Consider the following 27,856-nt stretch of genomic DNA (forward strand, 5'->3'; position numbering starts at 1 on the left):
TTTATACAAAGTATTGTTTATTTTGCTTCATATATTGATCTGCCTTTTTTTCTGTTTCAGTTAAATCTTGAAATATTTTTGACAACAGCTACAATGTGGTACACGATAAAAGAAATTCAAATATAAAACACAAGAACATGAAGATACACATTCATCGTAAACATCATGATGGAACAAAAGTAATCATAAAAGACTATAAAACTAAACTGGAGCATGGCAGGTAGAAAAAAAATACAAAAAGGTTTGTGCCAAAGGGAAGGCGACTGTGTGCCTGCTGATATCCCCTTTACCTGTCGTCACACAAAACCTTTGAAACACAATCAATACAACCGTCAATCAGACTTCCCATCATACAGTAGCAGGTGAGGGTGACACAAAAGAAGTGACGGCACTGAGGACAGGTTGACTCTGAGACATTTAAGGTACGGCAGTGAGGGAAAGTGCAGAGAAGTTTTGAAAAATGAAGAATCAACATCCATCTTTTTCCACATTCATTAGAGCTTGTGGAGCACCAGAGTGTACCTGCACCTGCTTTATAGTCTCAGGGACACTGCCAGGTACACTCTATGAAGCTTGAATTATTAACATAGGTTTTCAAGAATGGTAAATGTGAATAAAGTTGCATGAAGTCAAACAAAAGTGGACATTTCTTTGTAAGAAATTAAGCTGTCGCATCTCTGAAGTACAAAACTGGTGTTTGCATTGAAGCTCTTAAGAGGGTTTACAACAACTACTGCGGCAAAGACGACAAACAATTTTGTCAATTTTGTTTCATCTCTCTGTCTTTTAAAACAAATGTAATGTTTGAAGCTCAATTAATAAAATACTGTATTTAACTTCAGTTTATAGGTAGTGTGAAATAACAACAGTGACATCTAGTGCTGAAACCTTAAACTACACCGTAAGGTCGTTTTACTTTATAACTGGATGTAGAACACACTGCTGACACCAATCAGACACCAATCAAGCCTCTGCTTATCCTCACTCTCCAAGTTATCCCACCTTTCAAACCCATCACTATGACAACCAAATTACACGGAGGACTATTAGGAGCGGATGAAGGATTTGTGCGGTATAACTTCTGCCTACGTTGGAACAATCCCAGCAAGTTTCATTCTCCTTAAATGTTATAAACACATCACTTAAGTAGAACTCATTCTAAACAAGAAATTAAGTTTAAACTAGACTACGATTAAGCTCACAGAGAACTGCTGACACACAGAGTTGGACTATTATTTGGATCCTGTTTTTTGCGATGGAAACGCTGAAAACGCTCCTGGTCCCTGAGAAAGGTTTTTGCTTTAAAAAGTGATTGAGGTCTCGACTTGTTCTTCAGGTCTATCACAAAAAGCAGAGCTGCTAAACAGCTAAACTTAGACCTTCATAAGTTGAGGAAACTATTGTTTAAAACCTTTTCTTGTTAAACCAGTTTTGCACTTTTGGGAAACAACAGCGTAAAAGTTCTGATAAAGAATTGCTGAGTAGATCGATGTGAATTTGCACAAACCAGTTTTTGGTTTTGTGCTAAAAGGAGGGTCAAAAATCACCAGAATTAGTCAGAAACCCCAGACAAGACTGACAAATGACTTGAAATTGGTTTGAATTGATTCATTCCTTTGTACACATCTGGAATTAAAACAGATCAATGACAGTGCCAATTTCTTCACCAAGTTTCTTCACATTTATCTTCTCAAACAGTTAAAATTTGTGACATATTTTCCTCCATACAATGTTCTTTGCTCTGTTACAGATAAAGTTGTGTACACCCTTATGGATGAACCGAGAGACAAACCTCTGCCATGCTTTCTATGCACCCTAAGGCAAAATATATAGCAACGTATGAAGCTATAGATCTTTTGTTTCTGTGAATATAAAAAAATAAAAGCATCTTTCTGGTTCTACAAGTTATAAATCTACATCTGAAGCTCTAAAGTGTACATTCTTTGCATCATGCACCAGCGTACAATTACAGGGAGGGCAAGTCGTTCAGAAAGACGTGACTGAGGTCCTTTTTTAGAGGTCTAAAGTGCATCATGTGCCATTCATTTACTTACTTAAGTCACTCACTGGGGCAGCAGAGGCTTGTCTCTCAGCTCTGTCAGTAAACGCTTGAGGATGTGTTGGGTAGATGAAAGCAACATATGTGTGTATAGATAGATAGATAGATAGATAGATAGAAGGGAAAGATGAACAACATGCGCCACATCCTGCGTAGATACCCTCTCTCCCATCATCTGTTCACAGAAAGAGGCACTCTGAGGGTCATGGCTGTCTTTGGAAGTGCCTTTCTCAAGGTAAGAAAATATCTGAGGAGCTTCTCTGGTTGAAGTTTGAAGACAGCAGGCTGAATGAATCAGTGGTTACGATTACCTCCCTGTATTATTCTCTACACACGTTGTTCTTCGATGTGTGGACTCATCTCATTATCTCTGTCGAGTCTCAGAAGCTGGAGGTTTTGAATCTCTATCAGCCTGCTACCTTCAATCAAATCTCCCTTTACGTTAAATAAAGATTATTATTAGAGGTGAATTCAAGTTTCCCAGAGTTGTAGTTTCACTTGAGGGTACAGAAGAAAACACAAGACCGAAACCAACAGCAAAGAGTAATTTCAAATGGTAGCTTGATTGGTTCTTTGGAATCCATTTAAAAAAAAAAAAGCTCTCATGTCTGAAGTGAAACAAACTGCCCTTTAAAGTTCCCATGAAACAGCAAACAGAAAGACATGTGATTCTGAATTCCTTTAAAAAAGGCTACAAAAGGACAGATTTGGGCTGAATGAAAAAAAAACCCACTGAAATGAAACAGCTTCATTATGTTTTCTGTTCATCAGCATGTTCTTCTCTGCTCTTTAGTTGATGTTGTGACTGTGTCCTACAGGAAGCTTTGAAATAAAGGAAAATATTCTCATTATAGCGCCCGACTCTCTGCATCATCCAGCGCTTGTTATGTGTCATTGTTTTTTTGACATCCTGTGCTGCCTCCTGAGACCACCCTCCTCATGTATCAACAACCAACTCTGGAAGAGTTCAGGGGCAGTCTGTCTAAAACTTCAAAGAAATGTTTTCATAAAATCTTTTTTTTTTCCATTGTTAGATCAGGTCTTGAGGAATGGGCCAAAGTTTGCATGAGGCATTTAAAAAAAACAAAAAGGATCGTTTTGTTTTCATGGGAACCTTAAAGTGAAATGCAAAAACACATTTCTGTAATTTGTCTAGCACCTGGTTGATTACAGCCTGTAAAATGTCCATGTTTGCCTGTGTGTGTCAATTGTTGCGTAGCATCTCACAGAAGCACTCATTGCTACGACAAATCCAAAGTCATGCGAGAATAACGTTCCTCCTGCACGCTAAAAACTCCCACCCTTACAAGAACACATTAAATCTAAACTTTAGTCCAATCCACCTAGGCTAAACACGTTTCCACAAATCTGAGATCATATTGCAAGTAAATTTATATTTGAACAAAACCACTAAAGATTAAGAATGTATAACACAAAAAGGAATTCATCATCAAATAAAAGGAAATGGCAAGTTGAGCATTTTTTTCCTGCACTAGTGACTGAGTGAAGCAGTAAAAATAGTACCAGCACTGTCGCTGGCATCATGCAGTATTTAAACCCCAGGATGCAGTTTTATCTCATAGTGCATTATGTAACACACACACACAGAGCTACTGCAGACTGTTTGGTGCAATTTAAAAAGCCATCAATCTGTCTTTCAAAGTGGACTGTTGCTACCAATCCTGCTGTGTGTGTGTGTGTGTGTGTGTATGTGTGTGTGTGTTGAACCTTTTTCAGTTAATGCCCTCGAGTATGAGGAGTCAAAGATAACATGTCCAAGGCTGCTACTCTTGAGTGTGTTTATATGAGAATCCGGAAAAACTAGCTCATGCTGCCTAAACTGGAACAACGGACAGACTGGAGAAAACAGTTGTCATGGTAACTGCTGAGATGACTTCTTAAAGCAAAATACTGCCACTGTTTTTTTTTCGTTCATCTTTGTCACCACTAAATTTTCCAAGCTGTGGCTCTTCATTGGCTGACATCATCTTCGTGTTTTTCCATACAGTCAGAGGCAAATGTGACGGCAAAAAAACATAAACACGAAAAAAAGTGAAGAAGGGCTGTGCAGAGGAGTCTTCCAGGGAGGTTTTTTTTTAAAAGTTCATCATTGCTTCTACCTCCCACGAGTCAATGTTTCTCCTGGGCTTACAGAGGGAGTGGGACCTCTCCATAGTTTGTGTGTGTTTCCTCACAGTGTATCAGAGGGGATGGGTGTCACAGTGGTGTGCGGTCATGTCAGACCACAAATGATTGGCAGTAAAATGAGGTGAGTGAGTGAGTGGGATTTTGAGGAAGGTAGGTAGTGAGTATTCTTGATGCAGCGACAAAGCGAAGGACCTCCACAGCCTCTTCTATTTCTTCTTCTTCTTCTCTGTGTCTGTCTCTTTTCAGTGTAGCTCGTCCTCTGTGGGGTGTCTTTGAAGATCGTCTTCTCCTTTCCTGTTTAGACGAAGGCCTCGGGCTTGCTATCGTTGTTCATCTTGACATAAATCTTTGGGTCCTCATCGCGCTCGTCTCTCAGCCGCTGGAGGTAGCGGCTGTGACACAGCAGGTAGAAGGGCAAGCAGAATCCGAGCATGCTCACCGCCAAGAGGCCCACGTTCACCTGAAGCAAACAAAAGATTTAGACCAGAGGAGTTGTTGTTTGGGGTGTTATGCTTTTGCTACTTTCAATGTGCTATACAAATAAAGTTACCACTACTAAAAAGTTAAAGGCTAGTTCTTTTTTAAGTCCAATATCCATTTATCTGTCTCATCTTACCCAGAGAGGGTCTTTCTCCAGGGGTCCCACCATGGCCATGAAGAGAGGCTGTTGCAACAGAGCGAACAGAGCGCTGATCAGAGACTGCATGCCTGTCAAGCTGCCGAACTGAGAGGACGGGTACCTGTGCAGGACAAAACACAAGTCTTAGATGTTGAATATAAGATCAGATTTCATAGCAAGGCTGAGGTAGTGCTCTGTAATCATTTTTGCTCTTTAATAGTTTATGATGATATAAATATAGTTTAGTTTAGTGTGTCTAAGCCTTGATAGGCCTGCTGCCTAATCATAACATTTTTGGCTTTGCATCATTTTGTAGTTAGTAGTGGATCAGTGGTCTCACAGCAGTTTGACAGCGTAATTATGTTGCCCTGCTGTTCTTTTGAACACGTCACAGACACTTACACAGCAGCATAGAGACCTCCGACTGCAGAGTGGATGAAGCCTCTGACGATAGTGTGCAGGATGAAGGACAAAATCTGGAGAGGAAGAAATAAAGTTTTCCTTAATTTAAAAGGGAATGCAACCTGAGAAATAATAAAAAAAAGATTCAGAGAAAAAAAATGTAATGCCTTTTCTGTCCAGCAGGTGTCACTAAATGACTAAGAATTTGAGTAACTGCATTGCCATGTGAGCCTACTGTTTGTACATCATGTACATTTCTCTGTGCCTCTTTCTACCACTGCAGGGTTAACTTGGGGCTGCAGGAGCACATGGCAGGGAATGTGTGCATCCCCATCCAAAAGACATAAAGTAGTTATCTACCCAGAGAGTGTGTGTGTGTGTGTGTGTGTGTGTGTGTGTGTGTGTGTGTGTGTGTGTGTGTGTGTGTGCGTGTGCGTGTGTGTGTGTGTTTTGGGTACCTGGAGGGGCAGGTTAGGGATGAGGCATACAACCCCAAATCCAACCAGAAGCAGGTTAGTGAAGATGAAGGCTCTGGTGGCGTTGACGATCTTTTGGATCAGTTTGTCGGGTCGACGTGGTTCTCCAGGCACCCTGGTCAAATAAAAGAAAGTCAGTCTCTCTCTCTCTCTCTCTTCCGAGTGTGTTTACACTTTCACTCTGTTGCTTTATTTCAGCTCTTAAAAAATAACCGTGATTACCTCTTGGTAATCTTGTCGTTCTCGTCCTCGCAGTCTTTGAGCTTCCAGTCCATGACGTAGCCAATCACAGGAGAGGTGACCAGACACAGAAGCTGGAGCACGCCGAAGATGGACGTGTAGACGCTGACTAAGAGACAGAACAGATGCACCGTTATTTTTAGTTTTCAAGCTTTTTAAAGGATTGGAATGAAGAGTTAAGGTGCAAAGAAAAAAAAATAAAACAGACAGGCTGAAAAGAAAGGCTGAAAGTGTAGGCGGTTAGATGTTTGTAAGCTATAGGTCTCTTACCCACTTCCATCTTCTCCACTGTAACGGCAGCATGAAGCAAGTATGAGAAGAGAAGAGAAGGGGAAGGAGAAGAGGAAAACAACAAGCAACATGGCAGGTTAGCTGAGCATAGAGCAGCTAAAGGAGGGTTTGTTAGGAGTCACAGGGCAAAAAACTAAACTAAAACAAAAAACAGGTAATTCTCAGAAATTCTAGTGAAGCCAGAGGTTAGAGTTTTAAGGTAGTTTAGTTTGGGGGGTTTTATGCCTTTATTTAAAAATAGCACGGTCGACAAAGTCAGAAATCATGGAGAGAGTGAGTAGAGAGTGACATGCAGGAAATGGGCCATTTCTCGCACACCGACCAATCAAAATTGAGATACCACTTTGGCAACAACAATAGTCAAGAAGAAACTCATCTGATTCATCTTTTCAAGAGAAGAATTTCAGGTTCAGCTTCTGCTGCTAATGCCAGGACAGTCCTTTCAATTCTTTTCATGTTTTCTTGGTGAGATTTCCTTCACTAAAAGCAAACTTTAACCACACAGAGCTATCAAAACAGACCTAGAGCCAATCAGAAGTTAACTTTTAAATTCTAGGCACATTGAGGACCAACAATAATCACTCTGAAACTTAAGATATGATCACTGACAGTGCATTAAGCGCTATCAGTAGAGCCAGGCTTATCATTATCATCAGAACACGGCAGAATGGAGCCCTTGTGTTGTTAGCGTGGTCTGCTTTTGCTCTCCTAACAGGCTATGTTTCTTGCATATAACCAAGCATCTTATACATGATTGATCAAAACAGATTAAACTACAGAAAACAGAAAAAAAAAAAAAAAAAAACTTGCCCTACATGCTCATGTAAATTCTGTAAATAAAGATCATTACTGATGTAACGTGCGTGCTGAGATACTGACCTGTGCCGAGGCTACCCTCCGTCAGGGACTCCAGGATGGTGTTCATCGCTCCCATGTAGAAGATGAGGCGCAGCTGAGTCACACACATGGTGATGAGGCTCAGCAGGAAGATGGGGCTGAGGACACTCTTCATAAAGGACTGAGCTGTGGAGGAAATGAAAGCTCACATTAGATCAGTGTGCGGATACATGTAGCTTGATAAACAACAAGAGCAGTGTGAGTTTTCGGCAAATTTTGCTGTCTCAATTTCTTGAGACTTTTTACTAAACATAGCAATATTGAAAATTCAGAATTAAGTGTTAAACGTTAGTCTCAGGGAAAAAAATGAGTCGGAGGGTGTTCCTCCTTAAAATTACATTAAAACTAAGGCAGAGTTAGAAAAAAATCAAGAAATGCAAATACATGTCATCAGAATCAAAGTTTCTTAATAGATCAGGGGCCTTGAAAGTGTTTCAAAGTTAATTCTCTTTTATATGATGGAAAACTACACCCGAGTGGTTCCTGCTGTAGGTGAAGTTTCCTTTTAACAGAGAAGAAAGACAGCCATCTAAATATTCCCTCGGGCCCCGGGCTGCCACGGTAACACGTCTAATGCATGAGAAGCTGAGCAGCTAGGTGACTAAAGGAAACGGTGGGCTCCATAAAAGGTTGATCATTAATCAAAGTTGTTAATAGAAATGGAAATTGGACACAACTGGCCATATGGTGAAGCACTGGACAAACCAATTAAGTACCTGTGCACAGATGGAGCAGATGGGTAATTATTATCCAGGATGGGCAAGTATCCATCCAGGGCTCATTTAAGGGAAGCGTTGGCTACCACGTCATGTTTGCAAGGTAATGCAACATGTTACATTCTCTCTCACTCGGAGCAGCTTTTGGTAAAATATGACTAAAAATGTTGTTGTTAAAGCTTTCGTACTTATTATTACTATTGATCATGAAGATAACCAAATGGTATCATTTAAGACGTGGAGCTGAAAAATATTAAAGCATCGACACCTCTGCTTGCTGCAATCTTCACAGCTTCATAAGTTAAAAGGAATGAGAGAAGGAAACATTTTGGGGCCTCTTTGTCTCCTGACAGACCGAAAATGTCCAGCTGTTATTAAACCAACCATGAGCATCCTAACTGCACTCTAAACACACACACACACACACACACACACACACACCAGTGGGTGGGAACACACACTATGTAACAGACACACACGTAAAAACAACGCTATGCCTTCAAACCACAACAATGCTTCTGAAGGGTTCCCTGCCAGCACGCCACACTCCTGCTGAGCAGCTTTCCAAAATTGGGATCTGAACCAATTGCACGGTCCGTTTGGTACCAAAGAGACCGAGAGGGAAGAGACTAAATCCCCCTGCTGGGAGTCCCTGACCCCAGTGTAGAGGGCCTGAGGAGTCCTGGAGGTGTTGTGGTGACCAGGGTTAGATTAACGTGGATATAGGGCAGAGGTAACGTTCTGTTTTGGAGGGGGGGGGATACTGGATACTAATTGTTGCGGACAGATATGGGTCAGAACTGTGAGGCAAATGTGTTTATTTCCTAACCATATATCAGTCAGACTTTTCTGGATTGTGGTAGAGAGAATGAGCAGCTTTTAAAGATTGGTTCTATTAATGCAATCATTTTAACGTCCTGAGGAGGAGTTTGCAGATCTAATAACAAAGTAAAGTACAACATGCTGCTCTTAAACAAAACTTTGACAAAAGAACATAACAACACCTTGCCTCAATTGATTTTTAGGTCAGTCAAAAAAGACGAGCTTACTGGCACTTCCTGTGGCAAATACTGTTAATATAGAAAGTTTTGGTATTTGCACACAGTGATGACGTGTTTTTGGGTTTGTGGCAAGGGTCGATGTTTGCAATCTATAGATAAATGGAGCTCATGTTTTCTTCAAATTTCTGTTCTGACATCCAATGAAACAACGAGACATATTTCCCCTCATACCAGAGATCTGTCTGGCTTCTTCATTTTTCTCTCCACTTGCTGTCATTGTCATTTATTTCTGTTGATGCATTAACCTCAACTTTTACTTTTACCAAATTCTCACTGAAGCCAACTAAAACGAGAAAAGATCTGAATATGTGTTCTGTTTCAGACTTACTCTCTTCCTTGTCTTTGCTCTTCACCTCCAGGTCGACGGTAGAAAGGCACAGCTTGTTGGCCTCCTGCGTTGCCAGGTCTTTAGGTGGCTGGTGTTCACGCTTAATGGAGTTACCAACACTGAGGCGGCGCCCCACAGTGGTCACTTGCCGGTAAAACTGCTTTCCTGTGATCTTGTGGTCAAAGCCAAGCCAGCTGAACTTGATCTTCACTCTGAGGAAAGAGAGGAAAAAGATGGTCAGGATCAAAGGATCCAGGTGAATCCGAGCAAAGCCAGCTGATCTAAGTCTTTACGGTGTTTCCTGTCTTCAGGGCTCACTTGGTCTCCTCTGCATTACACTGGGATTTACTGCGCAAGAGTGTATGAGCATGCAATCATGTTTGTGTGTGTGGTGAGGCAGTGATCTCTGTGGGGAATGCAGACTGTCGAGGCTCAGTTTGAAGCCATCTGCAGCCGGTATAACCTGAGGTTAACTAATAGCATTATCACAGCTTTTTTGACAATGATAGCTGGAGGCTACAGAAATGTCTATCATCTTTGTGTACGTGTGCCAGAGTGAGTATTTGTCTTACGTGAAGTCCATGTCCTCGGGGCCAGGGAAGGGCTCCAGGGGCCAGTTGATGAAGCAGTTGAAGAAGACGAGGCAGGCGCACGCAGCCCAAACCAGCAGGATCATGATGAAGGTGGCACCCAGGTCATAGATCACCTACGGACACCAAAACAGGCACATTTAATGGAAAATCAATATCCCATTCTGTTTTTAGACTTAAGGAAACATGCTGAAAGATGATTGTGTTTTGGCTGAAAAGAAAGAAACTGTTATTAATCATAACAAATGTAAGGTTACCTTGATGCCAGGGAAAGTCACGGCGGAGGAGGCGTAGGAACCGATCATCAGGGCAATAAAGGTCGACCTCAAGTCTCCAAACATGTTAGGGAGCTATGGAAGGAGCAGAAGGAAGTAGGTTCGTCATGATAGCAGACTTTTTAAATAATGATTATTATCAAAACAATCTTAGAGGTCCTGGTAGCTTTTAGTTTAATGTCCCACCACATGTACAGGGGCTATGGTCCTCCAAGCGAGCAGCACAGTTTATATCCGAGTCTGACCTACGGCTCCTTTCTAATGTTAACATCTTATGGTTTTCAATCTAATATTCATAAAATAATGAGTCTTTGTGATTCAATATTAACTCAAATCATTTCACAAATAAATATACACTTTTGCTAGTTCCAATTCTAGGAACTAGCAAATTGTTATTAGGTTTCCTAAATATCATGACAACAATTCAGTTGAAGGGTTTAATAAGCCCCGCCCATATCGTCCCAAAGGCACTCAGTGTGGCAGAAGTTCCATGCAGGCAGAGTGCAAGAGTAGGGTATCGGAAGTGGTTTCAGACATTACTAAATTCAATTAAAAAAACTTTATTTGGTTGGAATTCAAATTGATGAAAATGTAAATGAATAAAAGGCCCCTGTGAATATTTGCTGTTAAAAATGTAACCAAAGGCTGGATGAACCATTTTTATTTTCTGTGGTTTGAAGGTCAGTTTCAACTTATTTTTCTCCAATTAATTATTTAGCAAATCACACCCATGCAGGCAAAGACTTGACCCCAGTGTTCTCGTGCTGATAGACTTGTCACAGTGCACACCCTGTTCTGTCTGCAGCAGCGTTATTCAAACCTTGTTTTTGTTTTCTAGCATCAAGAGTAAAGCCAGAGTCTTGCATAATAACCTGAGAGCACATGTTTTTCTTAACTTGCCAACTTGAAACTTTAAGTAGTCTTCTTAAGAAGTCAAAAACAGAGAGCACAAAAACAACAACACCAGGCTTGAGAGCAACATGTGGCTTACAGATTCATGCATTTGCTGCCAGTGGGAGGTCTAATTTCTATATATGGAGAACGTTAAGTTTAAACAAGGATAAGAGGCAATCCAAAAGTGTAAATATGGGTCAAAACTGCCCTCCCTGTCCCACTGTCATTGTCAAGCTGATTTGTTCTCAACAGGGGGGAGCTTGTTAGGCAGATGCTTGAACCCCTTCACCCCACTAAGACGTCACTCCCCGGATTAATTGGACCAAAGGTGAGCAACAAAAACGGCTACTACATCCAAAATAACGGGGGCTCCCTCTCCTTTTTATGTAGCAGAAAAATCTAGTTATCAAGCTCTGGAGGAGGAACCTGACTGGCTGACAACAGCAGGGGTACGATGGCTAGCCTTTGGCACAGTAGAGGACAGGAGACATAAATGACCAGCTCAGCTCGTGTCTGGCTCAGCAGACTTCATGTGGTCACAACGAATGATAGCTCTGCAGAGTCAACAGGTTCAGATTCCCCTCACTGTTGCTGTATTACTTCCTTCTCCGAAACCATGTGATGATGGCTCATTTTTCCCATCTGGTCTTTTGCAATAGCTCTATTAATATATAAAAAAATAACTTGAAGGAAAGTTGATGTGTTCTTTCTCTTTAGCAATATTCATGTGTGCACTGTTAGTTTATGTCAAACAGTGGGTTAAGATATGAAAGGGTTCTCCCCAGGTTTGCACTTCTGTAAGATTGCCTAGCTTGTGATCATCGACTCAGACGACATGATTTTTCCCCAAAAGTGAAGCCAAAGCATCCTGCACTCCCACCACCGACTGGCTGCAATATAGGTCATAAGCTCCGCCTCCAGGAATTGGGTCAAATGATCAAAATCAAAATGAAAATCCTTTTTAGGTTCAATTAGTGATTTGATGCAATAAAATACTACAAAACACCATGATAGACAGCTCTGTCGATGAATGATGCTCCTGCAGAGCAGTGTGCGCCCGTTTATCAGAGTAGAGGATGAACAAACAGGAATCATAATGAACACTAACACAAGAGTCTATGAACTTTCCATTACTGTAAGAGTCTGTTTTAAACCAACATAAGACTCTGCTCTGTTCTGCTGTGGACCATACCAACCTTTGACCTCTCATTAAGAAATTAAATGTGGGTTTGGGTTCAATGAAGGAGTGTAGCATTAATACCACTACTATCCCTGATGATTCCTACTAGACAGATTCTCGTTGCAAATTCACAATATATTAGCGTTGGTCACAGGGTTAATTAGCTAACACTTTAGTACGATAATGTGATTTTTTTTGCAGGGGAGATAGAAATTTTGCATAGATTGACGGCTGACATTAAATATCTTAGTAGCAATTACTCTAAAGTACTGGACCGGTAAATACTTTGATGAAATAAAGTAACAGGGTTAGGTTACGATTTCTCAGCCATTAAAGGTCAGTCGCCGTTGTCGGCTACTGTACATGAAAGTGATCAAACTTTTCTTATTTACTCTATATGAAAAAGGCTTTATGTTTCTGAAACTCGAACCACAGTCACATTTTTTATCCAGTCTCTTCATTAAAACTTGAAATTCTTCATTTCCCATCAGTGCAGCTAAAAAGAAACAGTGCAGAGTGGGTCAATCCATATCCTCTCTGTCATTCACCCCAGTAAATACACCCGGACTTGTTTATTCACTCTGGGAACAAGTTCATATGGAAGCAGCATAGACGTCACTGGCAGTATTTCCAACAAGTACATTGATGAGTAGAAAAAAAACGTCAAAATCACAAAAGCAAACTGCCGCGCAAGAAAGAAAACCTCAACCTGTCTGTGTTTTTGTGTGTGACTGTGTGTGTGCGCAGGAACAGGCGCCAACCAAAACAGAACAGTAGTCTTGTCCTTGTGATGCTGCGTGGTTACGTCGCACTGGGAGCTTTTCTGGGTTAATAGGTCTGAGTCATAGTCAGCTGCTGAGTTTCCTAAAAACGCACCACACACTGATTTGTTCTGCTAATCATGGCAGTAGAAGTTGGGATTAATGAGTGCAAAAACAGGGTTATGTTTGAGCGAGAGTATTGATGTGAGGAGGAGCTGTCAGGCTTGAAGCAGATAACAGTGTTTTTGTAGTTGCAGTCAATAACACATCAGTCAGGTAGACAGGTGTGATTGTGACAGTCAGGACAAAGAATGCGTTGTAGCTTCAGGCGCTAACAGACACACAAGCAACTGAATGTTCAGTGACTGTACAAAGAGACAAGCTAAAAGACGTGATGAAAGTCACTGCCGTGAAATATGTCTGTTTGAAAAACAAACAAGTGGATCTATAGGTGATCACATGAGACGATGGAAACCTGCCAGTTCATCCAAAGTTCCCAGGGTTTTAATTAAACTCACAGTGTAGGATGATGGTCTTACATTGTGAGTATTGGGATTGCAGAACAAGGGGAAATTAATGTTTTCAGGAAGGGATGAAAAAGCAGGAAAATTACCACCCAACCCAATGTTTTTTATTTAATTCTTTTCGCAACAACCTGTTGTTTAATGTCATGAAATAGTGAAACAGAGGCTTAAAGCATCTTAGTCTCTTTCAAGATTGAAAGTTAGAAAGAGTCAGCAGTTCTAATATGGCAACTGCCACCATTCAGCTTTAAAACACATCTTCAGAAACCAGTTGGTGGTGTCCCTGAGACTACGTCCATTTTTTTTTCCAGGTTTCAGTTTAATGCATCTAACTATTGTTGAAACTATTTACTAACAAACACATCTTCAAAGTTAAGTCAGCTGGGTTCGTCTTCAGGGGATTCTTGTCTGAATTAAATTCCATGGCATTAAATAGCTACAGTAAGATCTGAGAAAGACGTTCCCTGCAGGAGACAGGGTTTGTTATGTTGAGTGTCTGACCGTCACAGGAATGTGCTGCCTGTGTGTCCCCATCAAGGTTATGGTATGTGATAATGTAGTACTGTTTGTTCTGGAAATTTCACCTTGTTTCCTCATCTACCCTTCTACCTCATTAGGCTCTACTAATCTCCTGACGCAGTATAAAATAAAAACCATTGTGTTCTTTATGAATCTCCAGAGACTCTATGAGAAATCCTTTGTGTGGACGCTTTCAAAAAATAAAGCCCACCATCTCCTAAATTGTTGCCTGTCTCCTGAATAGCTTCTTTGTTAGCTCTGTGGTCATAGCGTATCCATGAACAGTTGAAGTGTACACACACAAATGGGCTCAGTGTTTGGACAGCCACTAAAGGTCTATTTTAGCGTCAGAGCAGTCACCTGTAGATAAGAGATCAGCGTTCGGTGAATGGGTTCGGTTAAGTGAAGGGAGGGGGTTTCATCAACATGTGGATGTGTTTGAACAGTATCCAGGTAACTCAGTATTTAAAACAAGCACCAATGTTTGCCATGACTCAGCGTGACATTTTGTTCAAGACTTGTGGGTAAAGACAATTAACTTAACAAAACAAGAAACTCTCTTAGGCATGGGCAATGATGGATTAAAGTAAATCCTCGAAAACGTTTCTTTTTGGCTTATCTAGAAAATTTATAAACTCCCCCAAAAGCTCTTGAGCCACTGCCAAAATCACAATGTCCAATTCAAGAGCTATTTTAGTCTTCATTTGATAGGACAGTAATTAGAGACAGAAATAAGAGAACGAGAGTGGGAATTAACACGTGGGGGACTTTTAAATGTCACCGGATTTTTGGAGGCTTTGCAGAAAGTAAATGAGGTCAAACCCTCTGAACTTACTAAACCTTACTTTATAATTAGCAGGTGTTAGCATGCTAACAGGCTTGAAGAACAAAGTCAACATAGTTAACCTTTGATGTCAACAGATGGCTTGTACTGTATGAAGCGTTTACGCAGCTGACATTTTGGGGAGGGGTAGCGGCTCCTAATGAATGTAAGTATATGATGGTAAATGTATTCATATTAAATTGTGAAGTTTCTTGATAAAATAAAAACCTTTCACACTTGCAGGTCCCCCGAAGACATCAGGAAGTTTTCGGGAGTATTGTGTGAGTTCTGTTTGATCTTGTCCATTTCTTTATCTATTTTTCTGTCTAACAAAAAAAAATGATGTCCATCCATCTTTCTATATAAAATGTGAACGGGAGTTAACTCAAAGCTTTATCCCTGGCTAACCTGTTTTGAGAGTTTCTTGGTAAAAGTTTCCTGTTTTGCCATCATGCGTCGATGCACGTCATTCTGGATAAGAGCATGTGCTGACTTGTGAAAATGAAAATGGAAAAGGCAGAAAATTTTGTGACAAAGAGGCCTAGGAACAAGACAACATGCTGACCTCGGGTCGAAAGGAAAAAGAGGAAACTGAACCGAGCCCTTGAAAGGACAGAACAGAGAAATGAAAGAAGGAAGAGGCTTTGCTGCAGCAAGTGGAAACTCCTCTGAGAACCAGCTCTGACTGGCCTGGACTCCATCGTTCATAAAGAGAAGCCAAGTGGGCTGTAAGATTAGCAAACAACAGCGGACGAACACCAGACTGCCTGCATTCCTCTATCGACCTGACGTCATCTTTTACTGCCTCAAAATAAGAGTGCAGTTTTTGTGCTGACACCAGCTGACGTCCACCTGCAAAACAACATGTTCCCACAAGAAACAAGTTCCTGGAAAGCTAAGTCCATGTCAGAGAGTGTTTTAAGACCCCTCTGTGACTCTAAGGGCTTAATGGTTATTCAAGCTGCACAGAAATCCCTTAAACCTTCATCAACTACGGTGTGCTATTTGATACCTTGTTTTATTTAAATGATTCTTTCTCAGTTATTTCAATTATTAAAAGTAATATAAAGTACCACAGTAATACCCCATATTAGGTATTAGGACTTGTATTTTTTTGTCACAGGAATCGAACAGTTATTAATATCTTCTGAATTTTGCAAGAATTATTTAGAGGTTCTGGTATTGCGACAACACAGCCACCTTATAGAACAAAAATCTCCTTGACTGCACAAAGCCCAGCTACATGAGCGTGATAACAGCGGCTGTTGCTCCGTCTGGCCCGCTCGCATCTCAGATTACTCAGCAGCTCCTGACCTTTGGCATTCCCTCCTCTTATTTTCCCCTCTTCTTTTCATTTTGTGTGGTCACGTGCAGCAAACTGAGCAAATACTGTACTTCCATCTCACCCTGCCGTCACACTAACAGGGGTAATAAAGTGCATGCTCTCATCTCTGCACGGAGCAGGATGAAGTGTATGTGCACCTCATAAATTTTCCGTCGAACAGGAAATCACTGTGTTTTTCCTCGAGGCCCAGCCCCTGGATGTTTCAGTTTCGGAAAATATAAAGAACATCTATTTCTCAATTAAAAAAGGAAAAACATCAATGTTGTTTAATGAGGCATCAGTGAGCTTTAAAAGTGTTCCCAGATGATCTAAGTAGACAAAAAAAAATGGGAACAGAGGAAGAAAACATTACAAGGCATCTGATGGTAAGTAGATCAGGGTGGCGAGCACTGCTTTGCACACTTGAAGATGAAACCCAGGAAATAGAGGGTGCTCCAACACGTGCAGCGAACAGGATAGGAACAGGAGGAGGAGCATAGATGTAATGTTTCATGAAAAGACTGTGAGATTCTGCGTAACATGACGCTGTTTACAGGAAGAAAAATGGAAGGAATGAAGAGCAGAGAGGGCATGAATAAGCACCCTGCCTCCCTCCTCCTCCTCTTTTCCCTTAGTTTCACTCCCTGTTTACTTCCAAGGCTGGAACAGCGAGTGCTGAGTGTGCGTCAACAATTATCTAAAAAAGTCATAGTTTAAAGAACAGAAATGAGGAATAATTTAACTTTAAATGAGAAAGAACAGAACGACTAAAGCGAACTCTTACTGAGCTGAGATCATCTCATTGATTTGCAGAAATTTAAGCTCCCATGATGCATGACATGCTGCATCACAGATTTTTAGTCCCTGGGAAATAAAGGTTACAGCTTTCTTTAAATAGCCCTTTACTCTGTAACAACGCTTCGCCCACAGATCCCGAAAAGGGCAGGGAGAGGGTCTAGCCAAAGATCAAATAGGATGTCTTTTTCTTCAGCCCTGAATATACCTGCTGTGTTCCAAACATGTTAGCTTTTTCAGGATTGAAGTAGTTATGACAGATATAAATTGATCTATTACTCCTTTGTTTGTAGCACTTTGTCCTGCATGATTGTGCCGCTTAAAATCAAGCGCGAAACCCATTTTTAGACGATGTGCTTCCCAGTTTTAGCTGATTGCACCCTCCCAATAAAAAATGTCCTGCAACATGTTTTAAGGACAAGTGTAATTAATGAAGTCTTTAATGTCTCCTGAAAGCTTGACACCAAACTAAAATTAGTGTGGTTAGACAGCCGGAGACAATACTTCAAGGAAAAATACGACCTGCTGATACTTGCAGCAAGGCGGCAGCATGAAAGAAACATTTGTTGAGGCCTGCAGGGAGCTGTAACTCAACTTGCTGTGGGTTAGATACCCTTCACAGCTAAAACAACACACACACACACACACAGCTGACTACAGTAATATACGGTACTCCTGCATGCGCTCGTTTTTTGTAGTTCCAGCTTTGCTGAGAGTAGAGCTGGCAGCTGAAACCGGAGACGACAAAAACAAGCCCGCACAGACGAAAGACTCAGAGTTTGAGGGTTGGGGGGGGGGGGGGGTTTACAGTGAAAACCAGCTGAGCCACTTTGTGTTTTTGCGTTTCTGTGTGACAGTCAGGGTCTCTGTGGGTAGCCTGAATAGGAAGCAGAGGAGGTCTGGGTGGAGACGCAGACACACATTTCCCCTGTCGCTGCTTCCTGTTTGTCTCCTCAGCGACAATCTGTCTCTGCTCTTTGCACAGATAAAGTCACAGAACATTCAGACTGCAAGCAAGACTGTTAAAAGACAACATCTGCCGTGTAATAACACAATAACATATGTTGACGTTCATAGTGAGAAGGTGAATGAATACCCAGGTAGTTTTGGGGGATTTATAGAAACTGAATTCTAAAACTAACCATAAATATCTGCTTTCACCTTCAAAAGCCTTGTGCTGTTGGTACAATCACACACCTGGAGTCATGCACTGTTAAGAACAACACACTCACTCACACTCAGGAAGCATGTGATCTGTGAGAATGAAATAATAATGAGAAGATGTGTTTTTTTTGGTTCGTAGCGAGAGCAGCCGCAGCATAGCTGGAGTTTGTGAATAATAGATCACTAAGGCAAAGTCGCTGACTTTTTAAACCACTCTCTCCCTCACATTGCGTCGTCTGTGATGATGCAACATTTTCTCCGACTGATGAGATCATCCTGACCGCTGTCTTTTCCTGATCTACTCCATCACTCCATATCTCTGCTCATCCTTTAACTCTCAGGGGTCTCTTGTCAGCTGCTCTGCCGTCTGACTCAGTCTTGTCAACCGTTCTTTTTTTTCTTCTTTTTTTTAAATGTTCCTTTGCTCTTTCTCTCTGATGTATCTGATCTCTCTCTTCCTCCTCCTCTCTCCTCAGAGCCACTTGTTTTGTCCTCTCTCGCTGTGTCCTTTCCCCTGTCTTGCCCTTGTCTTCATGTCTACGACGTGTCTTTTGAAATCACAGCATTCCTCCTCCCTTCTTCTGTTTTGTACGCAACACATCAAATCTAACTTGCACCCTGCACTGGCCTCCCTGTTTTTAAAATGTTATTTGAGTCCTTACATTCAAGTCTTTAACATTGCAATACTATTATAATATTCTGTCATATGTATGTGCCACATTTATTTACAGTATGTGCAGTTACAGTACAGTACAGTGTCAGTCTATGCAGACTGCCGATTCAAGCCACAACATTTACACCCCTGTGACATTTGCCTGTGTGTGTGTGTGTGTGTGTGTGTGTGTGTGTGTGTGTGTGTGTGTGTGTGAAGCTCCGGCTGTGGTGTGCTTCCTTGAATTTGAATTTCCCAATACAGTATCTATATCTCTGTCTTCTGAAATGCCAAAACACAATGTGAATTCACAGACGGAGAGAATGATATCACTCTGCTGCAGATTCAATGTAAATGTCTGTAAATGATGGCTGTGCTTTGTCATGGCACTATTGCGAAAAAAGTAGTCAGAAAAGGGTTAATGTTTTTTTTAGTCTACAGGCATGCCCTTTTACTTCAAAAAACAAGTGAGCTGTACCCTCCAAGGATTTTGTCAAAAAGTTAAATACTATGGATCTGCTATCTGCTATAGTCCATAGCAGATAGCAGATCCATAGTATTTAACTATGTGGACTCTATGAGTGCACATTCAGCCTGCTTGAGACAGCTGTCACCATATGTCTCTCTGCTTGACACTCAAAATTCAGATACAAAGCCAATAAAATCACAATTCCAGCAGGATCACTTGTGCAGTTTAACATCAGCATGAACTGTATACAATTTCAGCATCTTCAATCTAAAGGTAATGTAGTCAACGTTTACTTTCCCACTTACTGTCAGAGAAGTGAAGGTCATGCACATTCCTCCGAACCCGTTCATCGCCAAAGCAAAGAAGATCAGGATGGACAGATCTGCAAGAAGAAGAGCACATCAGTGACATGGACAGATGTGATTAATCTGCTGACACATGGCAACTTCTACTCGTCCTGTCCCATTGATTTTAGGGTCAACGCTACATCAGTGAGTTGTAGACGTATGTGCTTGTTTGTAATTGTGCTGATGAAGAGCTGATGCTGATAAATTATGCATGTGATGACGTGTAGGGACACTCACTGTTGGGGTCACTGGCACCATAGGCGATAAGGAGGCAGGAGAATGCAAAGCAGGCACTGCGGACACAAAGACAGGAAATTTAAATAGCAAACAAACTAACATATAAGAATCCAGAGGAAAGTCGACTTTGACTTTGTATTCCAGGCTTACCTGCCCAGAAGTCGGAGCTTCCGTGGACCGTATTTGTCCATGACGATGCCCAATGGCAGTGTGATGGCAGACAGCAAGAAGGAGCCTACAGTGAAGGCCAGGTTCAGCATCTCATCCTGGTCATTGCAGATGGGCCAGCCATTCAGCTCCAGGTACTCTTCAGCTGGTTCTTCTGATATGGACGTATTGGAGATGTTGAGGCTGCTGCTGTTGTCTGCACAGTGAAAGTAATGAGAGAAGAGAAGGCTTCAATGTTAATGTCACAACACTGAAACACGTATTTTGACTGGATTAATTATCTTGGTGAAAGAGAGTGAACTTTGTAACACATCTAACATGGAAAAGATCAGCTTACAATGCTGTGATGCATTTTTTTTTTTTAATTTCTCAGTTTTTAAGAACTGAAAATATTCCAGAGTCACAACCTTACTGATGAAACTTGGCTATACATGAACTGTAAATGTGTTTAATTATGGAGTATTGGAGCTTTGGAAACGTCTGATGAGGATCATGATCTGTTTTCTCTTTACTGGAAACTCCGACGATGCATTGGATCAAAGTTGTGACTCGTCTTTCTAAAGGTCACGGTATGATCTAGAATGAACAACCTCATGATGTTTGTAATATGTAATGTTAGAGGCCTAAGCTCTGATATTTCCCCCTCCCTCTCTAGGTGCTGAGTGGCAGCTTTAAAAGCAAGTAGACTCATTAAAGGTCAAATAAACGAACCAGGCTATTTCTGGCACTTGTTTACTTCATATTGTGTTGTTTTCCCGCGTGCACCCCCGCGTGCAAGATGAACATTATATGGGGAGAACGTTATGCAAACACCCTCACTCAAACGTGTTGAGTCTATTTTTGTCTATCAGCTCTGTTAGAATGTTGCTTCTGCAGATACTCAACATCAGACATACTGGTAAACTACAAATAAAACATCTCACCTTGACTTGTTTTTGGTCTAACTCTAGAGAACAATAGAGACAGACTCAGCAGTTCCAACATGTTTGATGTCTGGAAGAGGGAGGGAGGTACGAAGGACTTAGTCATCAGGACATCGTGTTTTGTTTTTAATCACAGTCCATCAGCCGATTTGTTAACAGCTGCTAAAGTCTTTACTGCATCCAACAAACAAGAACATTAAAAAAAATCTGCGTTCAAGGCCTGCTTTGGTCCCAGAGGAGAGTGTGATGTTGATTTCTACCACTGTTGAGCCAGCTTAAGGCTAAAGGGGGGGTGGGGGGTGGGGTGGACTAAGGGGGAAATGCAGAGAAACAACAGGAAGCTATTATGTCACATTAAATGCATTCTGGTACAGAAAGTTGAAATGAGGCTAAAGTGGGGGAAAGGTAAAGGGCTAAATGAACATCTGATGACTGCTTTGGTGTTTTTACTCCAGTACATAGTGTACATTCTCTCAGGGCCCCATAATGCACAGCTTATATTGCAATATTAACTATCTAACGTTAACCTGTCTTATGGTTTACAGACAAGTTGGTAGTCAAGGATACTGAGTTTATAAACATGGACGTATTCTCATTGGAGTCCCCCATTTGTTTTTTGGACAGGAGTTATGAAGCCCATCAAAGGCAGTTGCCTTATTGGAAACATTGACTTGAGCAAACAACTGGGCAAATTCCCAAGAGGAGATTGAGGTAAATGTCTTGAAATGCCCATATAGCTCATCCTCTAGCACAGTGGTGTCCAAACTTTTTTTCTTGCGGGCCAAAATTGTCGCGTTAGAATTGCTCACGGGCCACAGGTTGGTTTTTTTTATAAATATTGGAAGGAACTTTTTGTATTTTGACCTCTTCAAAAAATAATGTAAATACACAATAACTAATTGCAGTGGGAAACTGTTGTATTCTAATTTTTTGGAAAGAATAGTCAGGCTTTTATAGGTCTCCCTCACTAACATGAAAAAGAAAATATGAACAAAATATGCCATCTGATGAGGCCTTGGGCCAAAATCTTCTGATTCTTCGATTGAAGTCAAGGGCCACAAAAAATCCACTCAAGGGCCACAAATGGCCCCCGGGCCGCACTTTGGACACCCCTGCTCTAGCATATTTCAAACCACAAAAACACTGGAGCAAAGGCGACAGCAACAAGGCTGACATTTGAGGGTTAGAGAGGTATTAAGTGATAAGTGTGGGTCAAAGATAAAGACAGCAGGATTGGTTCCCCGGAAGGCGCGCCTGCTGACTCATCAAATGGTCTCAACAGACTTTGAGGCAATAAAGGAAGAACCCCTGGGCCACAAGCACACATACAGGGCAGCACTTTGCAGCTTCACCAAACCTGCTGTCCTTCAGAGGGCGTTTCTCTCTATGTCAATAGTATGTTGTGTATTCTTTACTGAATTCCTTGTTTGTTGCCACTCCTTCATCTTTAATGAACCTCCCCTGTAGCAAATGTCAGACTGACTCTCCTCCCTTAAAGTCTTTTTTTTTTAATAATTAGGCTGAACTAAGCGCTTGGTTTCCTTGGCTCTACTGTTATGCATATTATTTACATGCAGACCGCTACATCACACAGGACTCAATCCACATAGAAACTACACACTGACAGAGGAGCAATCACAAGTAATGGTGTCAGAAACAGGAAATGAGCATGTATAATTGTCTGAAAGGCCCTGCTTCTTGTGAACAGAGGCTTCTTTTATGAGGATATAGTCACAGTGGGGGTCAAGAGGGCACTGATCAATCACTCACATCCTCAGGCTAACATGAAATACAAAGTTGATCCAAAGAAAGTCAGGACACAACCAAGAGCTTAGTGAAAGAGCTGTGCGAACAGGAGGAGTCATGACACAAACAGCGAGACAAAAAAGGAATAAAAACACAGTTGATGAGTTAGACAATAGAACATGCATGTCTTTCTTTTTACCGTGTGAAAAACTTGAGGCAACACACACCTCACAACACCAGAGGATGACTTTAAATAAACAATTCAATGCTTTAAGAACAGTATATATCTCAGTAAAGCTCTCCTTCCAACTTCAAGTTCTCTAAAATGTCAAACATGTCATGAGTCAGACAGCTGCAGAGAGCTCCTCCTCTTCACACTCGAAGCCAAACAATGCTGAACATATGTACATTTTTCACCCTGAGGATAGACTTTCAGAGTGAGTCGGGCTTATTCTCACCTTAAAAACAGCATATAAGGCACCTACTTGACCTGACAGAAACAGTGCATGTTGCAGCCACTTAACCTGTATTTCAGGTAAACACCAAAACTGATGTACCAGTAGTGTTCAGCAGATCAGAGAGTGGGGACGAGACAGTCGAGATACAGTATCTGTTGTGACGGGATCATGTTACTGCGGACAACGCTTAGTAAAATGAAAGAGAGATAGTTAATCAAATCAGAGGAACAGGCTTGAACCATGAATCATCTGCTTTCATTTACGCTTCATTAGGACTTTTGAATCCACCCAAAAAAAATCTAAATTTTCAGTGACCTACTTAAATAGCAGACATTTTCCTTTGCATCTCAGACCGAGTAGTTCAAATGACAAGATAAAAAGTTGTCCTACTATTCAACAACTTGGAGAGGCGCCAGTGGTCTAGCGGTTAGTTTACACTCTGTGTCCAGAGGCCGTAGTACTTGAAGCTGGCAGACCGTTTTTCGGATCCTTTCCCAGATGCCATTCCCCCCTCTCTCTCTCTCTCTCTCTCTCTCTCTCTACACAGTTTCTGACTCTATCCACTGTCCTGTCTCTAAAATAAATGTATAAAAAGCCCTGAAACAAATCTTTTTAAATAGTCTTCATTTTCATGAATCAGCCCCACAGGGCTTTCATCACTGCTCCATTGTAGAAAACAAAGAAACACACACACACAGACAGAGACTCAATCAGCAGATCAAAGAGACTAAATCAGCCTGTGTGCTCAGCACTGTGGAGAATGAAAGGATAAATGGACTCATTCACACTTCAGTCTGCTTTCATGGATATCGAGACAACTACGCAAATCTCACAGATGATGAAAATAGAGACTCGCTGTCATTCTCCTTTTGTTAAATCGGATTTGCATTGCTCCTGTGACAATGAGTGCTTATAAAAATCTTTACACACACAAACTAATACTGAGTGGAGTAACTCTCTATGTCCTCTTCTCATCAAAGGGGACACAGTACAGAACACAATAACATAACCTGGTGTGTTCTTTCACTTGGTTTACTTAGCAGGAACAAATCAGAGCTGCTACAAAGGTTGTACAGACTCATCCTGCTGCTGCCCTGGTAACTTATTTTCCATGAGGAAGTGCACATTGTTGGATCAATATCATGTGCATAGTAGAGAAGGGGTTAGTGGGGCAGAATTTTTGATACCACTGAGGCAATAACAGGAGTCCTAGCCACCCGGTGTTGGATTTAACAAAAGTTACAACGCTACACTGTCCAAATTGCACAAATATCTTGGTAATTGGGATTTGTGCTTTGGGCTTGACAAATGCATTTTGCCAATGAAGTTGTTGTTGGCCTCATTTTTCTCTCAGGCACCGTTCATGAAATAGACCTAACAATCAATCATTTAAACAGAAGGTATTATTGCCTTTTATAAAATGTGCTTTTTAAAAGTACCAAAGGATGTCAGGTCATGTGTGTGTTTGTGAGGTTAATATTTCTGAGTTGATTGAGGCTGTGGTGGAGGGGCCCACTGTGAGATCGTTTCATGGGGCCCTGGATAGGAATCCTGCCATTTTCTGTTAAAGTTTTATGTTCCATCTTTATCTGCAAAGTAATTATAATAACCAAAGAAAAACATTATGTGGAAGTATTTACTTGCATTACATTTTAAATAGCCTACTCCTAATTAATTTTCCACCTTCTTAGATTAAGCATTGTTCACCCTTGTTAAGTTTATTTAACCTAGCTGACTCACCTGGTCCTTTGCACAGGTACGAGTAGAAGCCTTCAGACTTGAGCATGATGAGCAGGGATCCCCAGCCAAGCAGTACAGCAGAGAAAAGCAGGTTCTCTATCACGGCTGTCACCGCCATCCACCAGCGACGGGAGAAAGCTGTTGCCAAAGTGGGAGCCATTTTAGCAGGGTTGGAGGTAGCACTTCACTCAGGGCGGAGGGAGGCTTCTGGAGCCTGAAAAAGAGAAAGGACATTATGGAAATTTTATTTGAATTATCTATAGGTTCAGCTTGATTATCCACATTTTAGTAAGTGACTAATTTATCTGTATGTATGGAACATAGACACCAGGGTAAAATCATTTACATGGACACACGTTCTTTGTTATTAAAGCTGGTGTTGATTTAAAGCTACTAAAGATCACAATAACTTGTTCAGTGACTCTCTGGGTCTGGATTTAACACTTTTCTTTGTCCTTGCCTGGTGTTCATTATGAAGACAGACTTCCACAAACAGAAAACAGCTGAGACCTTCTGCGCAAACCCCTCCTATAAATATTACAAACTCCCGCCCACTTGTCTCTCTGATTGGCTGCTGGTGATGGCTCGTGCAGCAGCTACACGTGAGGTTGATGTTGCGTTCAGAACAGAACCAGTGGTGGGAGACAATAGTGAGGTCTTTATCATTGAAAATGTATTATTCATTCTGGGCCCTTACTTAAAAAAGGGGTTTAAAGCGTTTTCAATATTGATGCTAGAAAACTATTCATAAACATATCGACCACATCTCTTAAAATGTTGCGGATACATATGAGATTTTGTACATAATAGTAGGATTCCCTGAACTGGAGGTTAAAACATTCTGGACAGTGCACATGTATTTGATTTATTTCCTTGCGTGTGTGGAAACATAAACAGGATACGTTTTGTGTTTGAGTGGCTCTGGGTCGAGTGAGACGAGTGCGCTTTGATAAAAACAAGTATCTGAAACTCCACTGATGTACTGCTGTAGGATACCTGAATGTAGCGCCAGCTCGAGCCGGTTCGAACCAGTGCCGCGCGAGACTTGGGTGTATTTACCTTTCAACGTTCGCTCGTGCATGTATTATACAGTACAGGTAGGCCTGTTTGGATTTACACAGAAGGGTAATGACCGTTAGTCCAATGCAAGGAAATAAAAGAACAAAAGAAATTATAAAAGAACGTGATATAATAACGTTAGTTATTCTGTCAAACGTGAAGTATTGAAAGTATAATGATTGCAGGTGAAGAAACAACTTGAGGAATGTAGGATGTAAACATCACCTGTGTGTCGAACTATGTTAAAGAGTTCTGCACCCTCAGGTGTCGTTTATTCACTTCCTCTGTGTTGTAGCCATAAACTCTAAATATCCTACACGTGATACATGTCTTGTCCTACTTTTCTGAATGATAAACCTTTTTTTGTCAACTTGCCATGTCACTCATCTCCCTCAACATCGAGGACAATAAAGACTGCAAAAATAAAACGACGAAATAGGCAACACAGTTCGCACTTCTCTGTGATATTTGTTGTTTTGGTCGCAGGTTCATCATACTGAGAACAAAGTCATATATTTCTGGGAATGAAGAGCAGTGCTAGAACTGGTCTGAACTGGACTGAAATCATCCGCACAATAACCCCCCCTCCCTCCATTTACCCCAATCTGCATCTTCAATCTCCTCCCAGCAGGGAGTCAAATTAGCGTCAATAAAACCTAAGTGGTCCGGTGTTCAGTTTCAAAATAAAGGTCCTGATTTTAAGGCATTATGATCTTTAGAAAGGCTCGATTTTAGCTCCCAACCTTAAAATGTAAGTTGAATATCCACAACAAAAACACAGACAAGGTCAAATAATCGACAACCACACTGTAATACAGACAATAAATAACAATAAGCAATTACCATTATTGATCCCCATTAGGATATTTCAGTTCTTGCAAGACAATAACTTGTGGGTAAAGGTGATGACATCTACCCTTCAGCTTGTTTTATCCCCCCCACACATTTACCTACCGTGTGTTGAATCATTCCGTTGAGATAATTGTATGTTTACTGCTCATTGGTTTGGTTCAATTATTATTTTTACTTTTATTAACAAGTTCGGTGCTTTTAACTTGAAGTAAATATCAGCTTCCCCGGACATGTGCGGGTGACTCATATCTAAACTGTAGGCGCTCAGCTGTTCAGCATCAACAACAGTATCATGGGGAATTACCATCACCAGCGCTCAAACAAAGACAGTTAAATGACAACAACAGAACATGCAGATACGAGCGTCTCGACTGTTAATCTGCTGCCTCACTATGTCTCTATAAGATGTTTATGTAGGCCTAATGTCACAAATTAAATCAGAACTTTTAACCTTTATCGTGCAGAACAAGAAAACAGAAGATCGTGTTTGTCATCATGATGACAATGAAAACAACTGCGAGCATAATCTGCTTTAACCTTATTATCAGTGTGTCAATAAACAGGATCAACACAATACGAAGAGGAGAAGAAAATACTGATTAAAAAAACCTGTTAAGACTTTAAGTTGCGGCTGCAGGCAGCTAAAGCTTCTTTTCTGCAGCCATTAAACAATGACACCACAGAAGTGTAATGGTTGAGAGTAAAATGTCCTTTCATATTGGCTGTGTCATGAGAACATAGCTATTCATTTGAGTATTTCCAAATCTGACTCTGCTTCTCCTCCAGTTAAATGACTTGCATGGAGCATCCTTGGTGCGGACATCCTACCTGAGTCCTGGATTCAGGGCACAAAACAAGACCCGCGCTGTTCTCTGTCAGATCTGCGTCTGCAAATGTTCCCCGACGACAAACACAAAGCACCGGTGGAAATTCACACGTTAGACGTGTCTTTGGTTTCTTTGAATCACTATTTCACTTCTCATCATTGCTCATTGCTGCAGCTTTATAGCAGCGCAGAAGCGGTGCACAAAAACAACAGTGCCTCCCTATTGGCTAACGGGTGAGCTAGAGACTTACAGAAGCCAATCAGAGCGCGGCAATCATATTACATGTATGATG

General features: G+C 41.2%; 1 protein-coding gene across 2 annotated transcripts; it reads right to left on the reverse strand.

Moving 5' to 3' along the window:
• LOC306831037 (large neutral amino acids transporter small subunit 4-like) lies at nucleotides 1–27,751 on the reverse strand. 2 transcript variants are annotated; one of them, XM_079354888.1, is made up of 15 exons: nucleotides 27,566–27,751; nucleotides 24,827–25,040; nucleotides 19,942–20,155; nucleotides 19,792–19,847; nucleotides 19,513–19,589; nucleotides 10,085–10,177; nucleotides 9,810–9,943; nucleotides 9,238–9,449; nucleotides 7,115–7,258; nucleotides 6,215–6,232; nucleotides 5,927–6,053; nucleotides 5,687–5,819; nucleotides 5,229–5,302; nucleotides 4,824–4,947; nucleotides 1–4,667 (listed from the first exon to the last, which is right to left on the reverse strand). In XM_079354888.1, the coding sequence occupies exons 2-15, from the start codon at nucleotides 24,984–24,986 to the stop codon at nucleotides 4,506–4,508; spliced, it is 1,728 nt and encodes a 575-aa protein (XP_079211014.1). In that variant the 5' UTR covers nucleotides 24,987–25,040; nucleotides 27,566–27,751; the 3' UTR covers nucleotides 1–4,505. The 2 variants fall into 2 exon arrangements, with proteins under 2 accessions (XP_079211014.1, XP_079211015.1); XM_079354889.1 differs by lacking the exon at nucleotides 6,215–6,232.
• Nucleotides 27,752–27,856: the final 105 nt, after the last annotated feature.

The sequence above is a fragment of the Symphodus melops genome, assembly GCF_947650265.1.
Source record: "Symphodus melops genome assembly, chromosome: 10".
NCBI lineage: Eukaryota > Metazoa > Chordata > Actinopteri > Labriformes > Labridae > Symphodus > Symphodus melops.